This window comes from Emys orbicularis, chromosome 3 (genome assembly GCF_028017835.1).
Source record: "Emys orbicularis isolate rEmyOrb1 chromosome 3, rEmyOrb1.hap1, whole genome shotgun sequence".
NCBI classification, from domain to species: domain Eukaryota; kingdom Metazoa; phylum Chordata; order Testudines; family Emydidae; genus Emys; species Emys orbicularis.
In genome coordinates, this window is record NC_088685.1 from 154,951,831 (window position 1) to 154,964,614 (window position 12,784).

At 46.0% G+C, this 12,784-nt stretch overlaps 1 protein-coding gene across 3 annotated transcripts in view; it reads left to right on the forward strand.

The window, feature by feature from the left end:
* The window catches only part of DAAM2 (dishevelled associated activator of morphogenesis 2), a 147,017-nt gene that overhangs the window by 83,616 nt on the left and 50,617 nt on the right, over window positions 1-12,784 (forward strand). For all 3 annotated transcript variants that reach the window (XM_065401898.1, XM_065401899.1, XM_065401900.1), the window contains exons 6-10: window positions 4,502-4,612; window positions 5,985-6,088; window positions 7,962-8,028; window positions 8,843-8,960; window positions 11,415-11,553. In XM_065401898.1, coding sequence (XP_065257970.1) covers window positions 4,502-4,612; window positions 5,985-6,088; window positions 7,962-8,028; window positions 8,843-8,960; window positions 11,415-11,553 — 539 coding nt within the window. The remainder of the gene's footprint in view (window positions 1-4,501; window positions 4,613-5,984; window positions 6,089-7,961; window positions 8,029-8,842; window positions 8,961-11,414; window positions 11,554-12,784) is intronic.

Consider the following 12,784-nt stretch of genomic DNA (forward strand, 5'->3'; position numbering starts at 1 on the left):
ACCCAATACCCATTAAAATTAATGGCAATTGGGCAATCAAACCATCTAGGTGACTTTGAAAATCTCAGGCTTAGTCTGCAAGTTCCTCCAGGGAGAGTTTATTAGCTTCATCTGGGTCACTGGCATGGGCAGAGCAACACCAGTGCTATATATGAGAACCACCTGATTTATCTGCGTAGAGCAGGCATGAATAAATGCAGTGCACACCTGAGGACACAGAGGTCATACCTAATAGTAATAAATATAAATGAATCTATTTAACACTCAGGTTTGGGCTGTGGAACCCCTATCTATTTTCTTAAAGTTTGCTCCTCTTTGCCCATAGTGTATGGTGACAAATGTTTTGTCTCCTCCCTGTTCCAGGCTGAACATGCCTCTGCTCCATCCAGTTCCTCTTTAGAACATACTTCTTCCACCACCCCATAAACTTGTTCCATAAAAGAAGAAAGAAAATATGGAAAACAAAGCAACAAACACTCTGAACAAAAATCATGAATGAACAAGACAAATTTTAAGCTTCACCGCGTGGTTTCTTTCCTTTCTCTTGCATCCAGTCCCACTAGTGGATGCTATTTCTATTTGGTCTCTGACTCATTGTGTGACCATGGGTGAGTCGCTTAACCTCTCAATGCCTCAGTTTCCCCCTCTATAAGATAGAGATAATGGCACTGACTTACCTTTGTAAAGTGCTTTGAGATCTGTGAATCATAAGTGTTCTGCATACGGAAAGTACTCATTTATACATAGCTTTATTTATATTTGATTCTCTTTGAGGCAAGGACCCTATTATTGTTTTATAACTCTTCCATGATGTGCCCAGTGCATTGCTGGCACTAATAATAATTATGGTTGCCATCTTCCAAGGTTTTTCCAGTGGGACAAACTCATTGTGTCTTGGCATTGTAACGTTTGTGCATCTTAACAACACACTCATGCTTTGATTCAGTCTTATCATTTTGCAAAGTGGTGATGCCACTCTGGCCTGGGAAGATATTTTAGGACACGCTAATGTCCTTCATGTCTAGCTTTACATCTGACAGACCTGTCAAAATGTTGAGTCATCCTGCTTTCAGTTCTGAGTGAATCCCGTTGTCAGATATAGGCCAGTGCTTCTCTCTTTATTAAAGCAACTGTTGGTGATTCCAGGCCACCTGGCCTTATGCTGTCAAGCCATAATACACTAAGCCACACTCCAGGACTTTCACTGTGTGGTAGCAGAGTCGATATAGGACGTTACTACTCAGCAGTCTAGTGCTCTGTAGATTTGCACCCTGGCTGGCCGAGCAGTAACTCACAATGCAGAGAAGCCCTTAGAGTTACTGTGACACGGGAGATGTAGTGTTAACAAATGTCTCCCTGGGTGATAAGAGCTGTTGTCCAGTCACTGTCTAGAATCACAAGAGTAGCAGCAGTATCTGGTTTTCATGTTTAGTATCACTAGAAACATTGAAGTGAAGGAATATAGGCAGCTCAGTCTTCTTCCTAAACTAAGCCTTTTCAACTGGCATTCCTTCCAGAGCCCCATCGCCTGGCTTGTATTAAATACTAGCAGTATGGAACAGTGCCCATAGAAGGAGATTTGAGCAATTTGAGATTACACAGTAAAGGGACTAAAAAGAAGTAAATTAAAAAGAAGAAGAATCCTTTATTCCCATTTGATTTGCTTCCACCCCTCAGAGCTCATCCAAACTGCTTTGAGGTTTGCTGCTTACTAAAGGAACCTTATTGGATGTCAGCGATGAGGAACAATAAAATTAAGCGAGGAAAGTTTTTGCTTAAATAGTAAGAAAAACTTTTATAACCATAAAATCAATTAGTACACAGAGGTGTGGTGAAATCTTCACAGGAAATGTTCAAGTCAAGACTTGAGCATCAGCCACTCCAGAAGGGTTAGGGATATTGGAGAACTGCCACACCATGTGGGGTAGAGACTATGACCCTTTAAGGACTTCATGACCTTACAGTGCTCCCTTCTAGATCAAAGTGATGGCAGAGGATGCAATGTTGCTCACCTCACTCAGTGAGCATTTTTGTTGCTGTTACCCTGCAGTCTGCTCTGCCCTGCCCTGCCCTGACTGCTTTTCACACCCTATTCCCAGCTCAGTTGCAGGAAAGGGACAGAGAACTTCAGCAGCTGTCCTTTGAGCTGGATGGCTAGTGGGTCTGGAATGATACTTGATAAATCTTAACATTTAGTCTGTCTCACACACATGTCCTTACCAAACCACAAAAATATATTGTAGACACGGATGAGCATATATCTGCTCCAGCTCAGTGATGTCGTCTCCAAATAATTGATGTTTCTTGACTTTGAACAAAGGGAATTCTGACTGAGGTCAGGTTTGTGCAAAGTTTGGGGGAAAACAAAACAAAAAACTTACTTTTGGAGCTGCTGTTTTAATGGCTGGGGAAATCCTGCCCACGTCATTCCAGAGACCTAAGGCTTTGGATTTCAGTCTCAAAATCTTGGCACAAAATCTGAAGTAACAGAATTAACTTCTCTCTGCTGTTTCTCCTCTGCTTTTTGGACAACTCATGAACTTTGGTTTTGTTGGGCGTGTTTGAAGACTGGTGCCCATTTATTGTGAATAGAGAGCACGGGTGGGTGTCGGGTGTCCATTTGAGCAACGGGAAGACATTGTAATTGTTGGATGATCAAACGCCTGGAGCAGAGGCGCTTGCAGCTGGCACAGAAGACAAAGTTCAGACTTACTCGGCCCACTGAGCTGTAGAGAAGATGCTGGCTGTAGAAGGGGCTTAGACATTCAAGCATGTAGTAACATGGAGGTGTATATGCTACGTTCAGTTACAGAAAGAGATGCCAGTGGGTCCTAGGCTGGATCAGAAAGGTGTATAATAAATAAGAGAAGGGATTTAGACCATTATACAAAGCATGTACTCTGTGACACCATATCTCCATAGGGATGTACTTTTCTGGAGGTGACCAGAGTACACGTATTAAACTGATCCCAGGCATGGTGGGCTTGGCTAGGAATGAAAAGTTTTCAGTAGCCAGGGTCCAAAAAGCCACTAAGTAAAAAATGAACTTCCCTACTCAACATCTCTGCTCCGTGTGTGTATTTTAGCCATACCTGCTGAGTGTATTACATTAGCATGTTTTAGTCCTGTTCTCCCTGTACAGCCAAAATACCTTTGGAAGACTGAGCAGGATTGCATTCTCCCCAGTGCATGAGCAGCACAATTGTCAACTGAATTCTGATTGTGGGGCTTTTGTTTAGTGTTGGTGATGTGAGAGGCAGAAGCTGCACAATTTAGTTATCCTCTTCCCTGTGGAATTTGCAGGTTTGACAGAAGTCATTTTTGGATTTACAAACTGAGCACATTTGCCCTGGAATCAGTGAGAAATGATACATGAAGAATGACACAAATCACTTATGACTCAAATCAGTTTTTAAGGGAAACTCTATAGCATGAGTTCAAATGGAGTTGAGCCTAACGAGGCTGCAGGGAGCATTTGGCACCAAAACACGTTAACTATGTTCTTTGTTTTAATTCTTCCCTGCCTCACAATAACATCTCTTGGTGCTTCCAAACCCACTGGTGATATCCCAGAATGTATCATTCTGCAACATCATAAATACCGGATGCCGTGACAGTGATGTGCTCTGAGATATCGCCTGTGAAGCAGGAAGATTTAATAAAGATTAGCTCAAAGATATTTGAGTGCCAAATGCTTCCGTAGCTTGTTTAGTGGGGGGACATCAGCGTGGAAATCTGGGTTTAACTCCACTTCCACTTTAGCTCTGCAGCTCACCTCTAAGCTCTAAAGAGTTTGCAGATGAGTGACCACAGGGGCTCTGCCTGTTGTGTACAAACACATTAAAAGAAGCTTATAAAGACTTGAGCAAAAATCTGCCTTATGTCAACTAAACAGAACCAAGGGAACAAGTGGAAACTAAAACCCCTCCAAGGTCTAGGTGCAATGATACACTTCCAGAGGTTCTTCTCCGCCCAGGGTAGTTAATGTTTGGGATTCTCTATCCCCTGAGGCACTGGCAGAATCCACTGTGCTAGGATTCAAGAAAAGAATGAAAAATTACGTGGATGCCACTGGTATAAATGGGCCAAGAGGCATTAACCACGGAGATGCTGTCTTGCACGTGCGGAGTTAAACTGACTGGAAGATCTGGGCTAGGGAAGGTCCTCTTACTTCTGCCATATAGCTCATACTGACAGGGACTTTAATGGGAAAGGGGGTGGGGATTTGCTTTCCTCCAAAGCACTAGGCAGGGATTCTCCATCAGGATCAAGTGGGCATTTTATTATTAATTATTTTTCATGGAGTGCCCCAAATTGTAATGAATGTGGACAGGTAGACGTGGCCCCTCCTCTGAACCACTTACACTCTAAGCAGAGATGTGACACATCAAAGGCAGTCTGACTATGCTCGCCATCCATTCACAAGGAGCTAATGTGGGAGCTGTGCAGTGGAAAGCAATGAATGTTATTAGTCTCTCTCACCTCACCCCTTGTGTTTCAGACATTGCTGAATGAGCTAGACCGAAGCATGGGGCGCTATCGGGATGAGGTGAATCTCAAAACGGCCATCATGTCCTTTATCAATGCTGTTCTGAATGCTGGCGCAGGCGAGGTGAGTCACCGCCCTGGAAATTCCATCTACAACAGAGCTGTTGCTACTGAATTATTTGCTTTGGAAATGGCTATTAGACCAAGGGGCAAGTCTTACAGTGTTATTGAGTGGGTTTAGTTCTTGGAAAAGGGGCTCAACTGGTCATATCATTCCTAACTTACAACGTCTTCCTCACACTTTGCTTGTAACTCCCCCTTGAAGCCCCTCCTGAGCAGAGACTCCCAAATATGCCAGTGTGCATGGTGGTTTTGTGAGGTTCATAGATGGGAACTTGAATGAAGCCTCCAAAATTCTTTTTGCTTGTGACCCAGGCTTGGAAGAGACCTGCTCTTGGCTCATAGAGAAAATGCCGGTTGCTTTGCTCTTCCTCTGTCCCCTGTTGAGCATCTTATAGAGCATTGTTAGGTCTCTGAGGGTCTCCTTCCCAGAAGGATACATGGAGCTGATGCAGTTATATGAGGACTTTTGTTTTGAAGGGGAAACATCAGAATACACAGTCACCCTAGAATCAGGACTGGTGCAAGGAAGTTTCACGCCCTAGGCGAAACTTCCAACTTGTGCCCCCCCCCACCCCCCCGGCCCTGCGGCAGCTACCTCCCACGCCCTGAGGCGCCCCCCCCCCGCGGCAGCTCCCCACCCCAGCTCACCTCTGCTCTGCCTCCTCCCTGAGCACGCCGCCCCCGCTCTAATTCTCCTCCCCTCCCAGGCTTGTGGCGCCAAACAGCTGATTGGCGCCGCAAGCCTAGGAGGCGGAGAAGTGGAGCAGCGACGGCGTGCTCGGGGAGGGGGCGTAGCAGAGGTGAGCTGGGGTGGGGAGCCCTGCGGCAGCTCCCCCCCCGCCCTGAGGCACCCCCGTGGCAACTCCCCACCCCCACCCCCGGCCCGGGGAGCCGTGTGGCACCTCCCCACCCCAGCTCACCTCTGCTCTGCCTCCTCCCCGAGCACACTGCCCCCGCTCTAATTCTCCTCCCAGGCTTGCAGCGCCAAACAGCTGATTGGTGCCGCAAGCCTGGGAGGCGGGAGAAGTCGAGCAGTGACCGCGCGCTCGGGGAGGAACGCTGTAAAAAAAATTGGGGGCACCGCTTTTTGGCGCCCCCAAATCTTGGCGCCCTAGGCAACCGCCTAGTTCGCCTTAATGGTAGCACCGGCCCTGCCTAGAATGACACACTGATTGAAGGCCCAGTTTGAACTTGCTTTTTTTGATGGAAGGTCAGGATTGTTGAGAGAAATTCTGAGTGGGAACAGGGGACGTGAGTCTACCTGTAAACTTTTAAAAGCAGGAGAGGTGATATTCAAAGTAGGAATTTACCTTTAAGTGAATCTGTCCAAAATCTTTTGGAGTCTGAGTTGTTTTTTTCTCCCCTTCTGTAAGGACAATTTGGAATTCCGATTGCACCTGCGATATGAGTTTCTGATGCTGGGAATTCAACCTGTTATTGACAAGCTAAGAGGACATGAAAATGCAACATTAGACAGGTGAGTCATCCTACTTGACAATAGATACTCCATTATGGAGCAATAGTAGCTGTTCCAGAAATAACGCTTCCAACTGAGTTTCCCTTCAACCTTGCTGTTGGGTCTCTCCCTAAAAACCACCAAAAACAAACAAACAAAAACAAAAAGGAATAGCATCCTCAGAATTGGCAGATTGGTTATGGAGGCAACATGAAAACTGTTGGACAAAGAGTTCCAGAATTGTGCTTCTAAGAAGTAGATGATCACCAGTAAAAACTGTAAAAACAAACAGAAAACACCCCCACCCCCCACCAGCCTGATAGGAAAGAGACAGAACCACAGTTCAATAAATACATCAAATCAACATCTAGTACACAGGGCTAATGTTCTGGTTCTTTAAGTCATATTTAAAAGTTAAGATATTAAAGAGGCTCTCCAGTGTGGCACATCTGCTTTGGTGACTTAATTTAAGTTCTGTAGTTCGCTGCATTGACTGAGGCAGCTTAAATTAGACTCTTCAGAAATCTACAAGCCAAAATAAACTTTTTAGAACTAGGTGATTTGACCGAGATACCTGAGGCTCTTGAGGAGCCTGTAGAAGTTTATCAGATGATAAAGTGAAGCAATGCAGAACACAAACCTTTGGAGGTATGGAGTGTGGTGTTGTGTTGTGGAGCAAACTCTCTCCTATGGCCCACCTATGCATGGAGAGGGAATGTGCTATTCCCTCTTCCCCCTCCCCCGTTACCCTAGTTCAAACCACTCTCTGGAGGTACCAGGTGGCTTGGAGCGTGGCGGCAGTTTCTGCTGGAATTACATGGATTGGAAGACAGCCAGATCAGGCCCTTAAATTTTATATCTAATTTGCAAGACGCAGGCTGTCCCATCAAAACTGGGGTTTCCTTCAAACCTCAATATGGCTGAGAATACTGTGAGTGAGATTTCTACCCAAGGATCAAACCATGACATGCTGTAGCCTGACACTTTGTATAAATACCCGGTTAAATCCAATTGCCTCTCATGAAGGATAGCAAAGGAGCCGCAAGTCTTTGACTCAGAATATTGAAGTATGTTGCTGGGCTTCTTCTTTTACACACATGCCCCATTGTATTAGCATTTCAGGGCCAGATTGTGCTCTTATGCTGGTCGAAAGCTGGCCAAATGGCTGAAGTCAGCAGTGTTACTCTGGATTAACACCATTGTACTTGAAATGAGAATCTGGCCCACTAGACTAGTGATGATTCTTTATCCAGTAACCAAGGATGTTCAACAGGAAGTCCGTGGGGCTGCTGGGTCTCACAAGTTACAATGGAGCAAGGTTAGACAAAGAGAGCATGGAGCCCTGTGGGCTAGCGCAGTTTAAGAGGACCCCAAGCACTATGACAAAATGTCTTGTGTTTAATGGAATACTTGAAATTCTCTATGCTATATGTCATAAGCAGAATGAGATTATTCCAGCAGTCTGGCAAGCAAGCAGGGCATGTGGATTTCCCCCTTATGCAGTGAGTGATATTATGTCAGTCAATATACAGCATGTCATATGCCTATTTTATTTTCATTTTTAGGCTCTAAAAGCAGCAATCACCTTGACATAGGGACTTAAATGGGGATTAACAACTTGTTGAACCCCAGGCAATCCACACCTCCCAGTTTGTCATTAAGCCCCATTAAATGCCCTGTCCTCTGAGCCTTACGGTGTAAATATTACAAGGTGTCCGGACAGTCCCATCATTTGGGGGTAGGGGGGTGGAGGGAGAAGGGGTTGCCTCATCAAACCTGCCATTATCACTGCCCTCTGTCAGGAAATGGAGTTCCTCTTCTCCCCTGCCACAGCTTTTGTCGAGGTGAGAGTTGTGTCATGTGAGTTGGTTGGATTTGTTTTCCTCTTTCCTAGGCACTTAGATTTCTTTGAGATGGTGAGAAACGAGGACGATCTGGAACTTGCCAAGCGGTTTGATGTGGTGAGTTGCCTCTGTGGGAGCTGGAGTTGCCAGAGGCTGAATATCTGCTTTGGCTGCTGAATGCAAAAGCCTGCGACTTTCCCAAGCAGTCAGCAAGGAACAGCCATGGCTGCTAAAGGGATGATGAATGCTCTTTGCGGTCTCTCTTGTACAGAATGGGGACAGTACACGTGAACAATGAAAACATTAAACACTGCCATGGCTCCTGCCAAAGGGCTTGGACAAAGGCATTTTCCTCTCTGCATTGTGCAGAGTTTTCAGGGACAAAAGAGGGCAGGGGTGGCGGGAACTCATTCTCAATAGTCATGGGCCTGAACCAAAATTCTGGATCCAAATATGCCCTCGCTTTGAGAGAGTTCAGCTCTGGGGGTGGCTCAGACCCATCTCCGAGTTTTCCAATAACAAAACCCAGGGTACGTTTCTGAAGGTTGTCACCTGGGCGGTTGTGGAGACAGAGTGGCATTTTAGAGGAGATGGGTGGGGGGAGGGGCACATACGTTGTAGGGAGGGGAAGAGTAGGTGGAGCAAGGTCAGAGGCATGTCGTCCCACCTTTCCAGCCTCCCAACCCTTTCGGGAATTGTTCCTTACTGCCACTGCAAACAGGTGTGGCAGTGCTGATCCCAAAGGCCCACCTGACTCCCTATCTGCCAGCCCCCTTCTCACTGAAGCCCCTCTGCTGGGTCATCGCAAAGGGATTCCTGCTTTTTGCGGTCTGCTCATCTCTCTTGTTTAAAGAGTTTTCACTCCTGGATCCATCTTCCACTCTGTATGTTTCTCTTCCTCTCTCTCACGTTATTTCTCTGCCTACTCCAGATTCACATTGATACAAAAAGTGCCTCTCAGATGTTCGAGATGATCAAGAAGAGATTGAAGCACACGGACGCTTATCCCTATTTGCTATCAGTCCTTCAGCATTGCTTGCAGATGCCTTGTGAGTACATCCCTGCTTCCTGGGGCAGAGGGGTGTGGGGAGCCTTGATATAAGAAAGGGCCAGTGGCTCACAGGAGGGAATGCACTTTCTCTCTGATACAGCAGAGGCTTGTTCAGACATTGTGGGTGAAGGAGCTAGGATTTGACACTGACCCCAACCAGTGGATTTTGGAAGGTTGCAACCTAAGAAGTGGCATCTTGACTCTCTGCACTTGCAAACAAAATTAAGAAGCTGGGGGCCTCCCAACTTGTCACAAACCAAGCTTTTGGGGGGTTTAAATTATAAGTTTCAAAGGAGAGAGACAGAACTCTTATGCTCTGGGTCTGGGAACTCCCAGGGGTGGGTGCCATTTTGAATTTTATCACAATGCAATAAGGAATTTAAAAAAAAATAAAAAAAATAAAACCTTTGTTGCCCATTGATGGGAAATCCCCCAATAAGCATGTCTTTGGGCTGCTGTCTCATGGCAATGCATCAGGCTCTCAGACCCTAACCAGAAAACCAAATGAGCGTTTTCTTTTTGGAGGGTATGATATGAATGGGTTCTTAAAGTTATTTGATTAAATAATCAATTGGTAATTACTGATTGATGCTTTCAAAAGGTAGTGGCCAGGAAAGAGCCTTTAGCAAGATCATTATACAACTGTTTAACCCAGTCCTTTTAGGAAAGAGTCCTGGGGAGTGGTTTTAGTAAATTTCACCCAGGCTTGAGCAGTGAGACTGAGGAGCTTAGCAAGAAAGGTGGGGGTAACCCTCCTGATGTCTTTCCAAGAGGCTACATGCAGAGCATTATTTAGGGTTACCATACGTCCGGTTTTTCTCGGACATGTCAGGCTTTTTGGTAATCGACCCCCCGTCCGGGGGGAATTGCCAAAAAGCCGAACATGTCCGGGAAAAATACCGGCCGGGCACTTCCCCTCCCGGGCTCCAGCTGCTCTGCTCCTCCCCTGACTCTTCGGCTCTGTTTAAGAGCCAAGCTGCCCGAGCGCTACCGGCTTCGGGCAGCCCCCTTGCCTCCGGACCCCAGCCACCGGCCGGGCACTTCCCCTCCGGGGGTGCAGGGTCCAGAGGCATGGGGGCTGCCCGAAGCCGGTAGCGCTCGGGCAGCTTGGCTCTTAAACAGAGCCGAAGAGTCAGGGGAGGAGCAGAGCAGCCGGAGCCCGGGAGGAGAAGTGCCCGGCCGGGGGCGCAGGGTCCGGAGGCATGGGGTCTGCCCGAAGCCGGAGCGCTACCGGCTTCATGGTTTGCTGGGCAGCCTCCAGACTCTGCGCCCCCGGCTGGGCGCTTCCCCTCCCGGGCTCCAGCTGCGCTGGGGAAGCGCCGGCCGGGGGCGCAGGGTCTGGGGGCTGCCCGGCAAACCGTGAAGCTGGTAGCGCTCGGGCAGCCCTTTTCGCGTGGCTGGGAGGGAGGAGGGGGAGTTAGGGCGGGGACTTTGGGGAAGGGGCGGAGTTGGGCCGGGGGTGGGAAAGGGGCGGGGCCAGGGCCCATGGAGTGTCCTCTTTTTTTAATTTTTTTAATATGGTAACCCTAGCATTATTGGGCGCCTGCTGGATTTAAAAGTACAGTCACCCACCTAGCAGTTGTATGACAGTCAATTCTTTAATGTGGTACAAGACAGCACATATGATTTGGGGCTCAGGTTGAGCCCAGAATGTGCTACCAGAGCAGGGCTAAACTTGATAGGAATGTTGTTGGGTTAGAGGCACAGTTCAGCAGTTTTGAAGTATTTAGTAAAAACAGCTTTTAAAGGGCCAGACTTTGAAATCCATTGGGCCAATCCTGCAGTGCATTTCCCGCTGTTGTGTGTACACTGTGTATATTCCTATCCAAGATAGATCCTGGCTCCTTCAATGCATACCAGAGGGATCAGGCTTTTTTTTTTTTTTTTTTTTTTTTAAACACATTGTTAACTTTTTTTATAGCTTATGTCCACAAAGTTGTATTGAATTGAATTACAGATAGCTGAGCATGCAAATTGTAAATATAAATATTTGTAAAACGCCTGGGCACTGTGGTGTCTAGATACTACCCCCCCCCCCAAAAAAAAATCAGCCCCCAGCAAGTAGCAAAGTCACAACTCTGACCTATGGAGACACCTCTGTAGGTGCATTTCTGCACACACTTACCTGATCTGCAGTAGAAATCATGGAATTTGAATGTGCAAATTAGGTGCATGATTGTGCATGCACTTTTCCTACTAGTCTGATTTGATAGGATTTTACACCCTTGTTGCTCAAGTGTAAATGACAATATAAGGTGCAAGACCATGCGGAACCAGGACCGATGTTCTATAATTTACCTGCAATGGGACAAACTCTCTCCCCCCCCCCCATTTTGTTAAGATGGGTAGAAAGAAAGTGAGGAACATTGGCCTGTTGTCTGGGGAATACAGGGATTCCAAGCATCTTCAGATGTTAATAGTAACCCTTGTACATTGGTGTTTCTCCCTACAGATAAGCGGAATGGGGGACATTTCCAGCAGTGGCAGCTGTTAGACAGGATACTACAACAAATCGTTCTTCAGGATGAGAAAGGGGATGATCCAGATATAGCTCCACTGGACAACTTCAATGTCAAGAACATCATTAAGATGTAAATTGTGTTAATTATTCTTACTTAATTCTGTTATCCAGCACTTTAGTTGTAAATGGCACTTAAAAAAAATACCAGGTCCCTGCACTGAGGAGCTTGCATCTAGGTTATATTTTATTGTAAGCTGTTAAATTTTCTAGTTAATTGCTTTCCGAACTATAGCTTAGTCTGTTCCTTATTTTCCAGGGTATGTTTTACTTTCCTGTGCTCTTTGAGTTCTGTTAGCTATAGAGCTGGTGGAAAATCAAGGAAGAAAAGTCATGAAATGTTAACAAAATTGTTTGTTTTTTGTTTTTTTCAAAGTGTTGATGAAAGTTTCATTGACATTTTCTTAAACTTGACCAGCTCTACTTAGATCTTCTTCGTCCATGGCTTTGGGTTAATTCAGGAAGATTTCAAATAACATAAAATAAATCAGCAGCCAAATAGCATAAATAATTTTTACCTCTCCATAAAATATCTGCTCCCTCCCTCCCCCACATGCGGTTTTGGCCAGTGATTCTCCAGTTATTTCATTCTGTGAGCTGCTTCATGTGAGAGAGGTGGTCACATGAGCCATCCCTCCACTCAACTCCTCCCGTGCACCCATTCCTCGTGCTGCACTGTGCCTTCCACTGCCAAACCGTTTGATTCTGCAGTGACCTCTGGGGGCCACTCACCGCCCATGAGCTGTAGGTGGAAAACCTCTGGTCTAGACACTGTAAAGTGCTTTGCAACACTTTGAGTATAAACTCCTATATAGAACTAAATTCTATTCTATTAAAAATTAGACAGTGCCTTCTGTGAGCCAGAGCTCATTTCTCATTAGCTGTTTTGAAAAATACACTGTAGTTGACTTCCTTCTCTCCATCCCAACATGGGACCTCATTGTAGACCTTGCACCTGGTCTTTTTCCATAGTTGCTCCTTCTGTTGCCTATCCAATCACTCCTTCTCCTGAGTATTTTCTTTCACTAGTGAGAAATGGCCATGGCAGTCTGAGGTATTGACATTGTCTGGCAATTGATACATTATCTAAAATGTAGCCAGCCTCTCTCCAAGAAACAAAAACACAACTGCAAAAGTGCAATAAAAAGGCCACCTACAACTTAAAAAAGGGTCAGGATAATTTGTGACCAGCAGTAGTAATAATTTTAGCCACGAGGGCTGTGATAAAAGTAAATAGATGTCATACTGTCAGGACATCCACTTACCACAAAAGGGATCAGGAAGGATCCCCCCCCTACCCCATG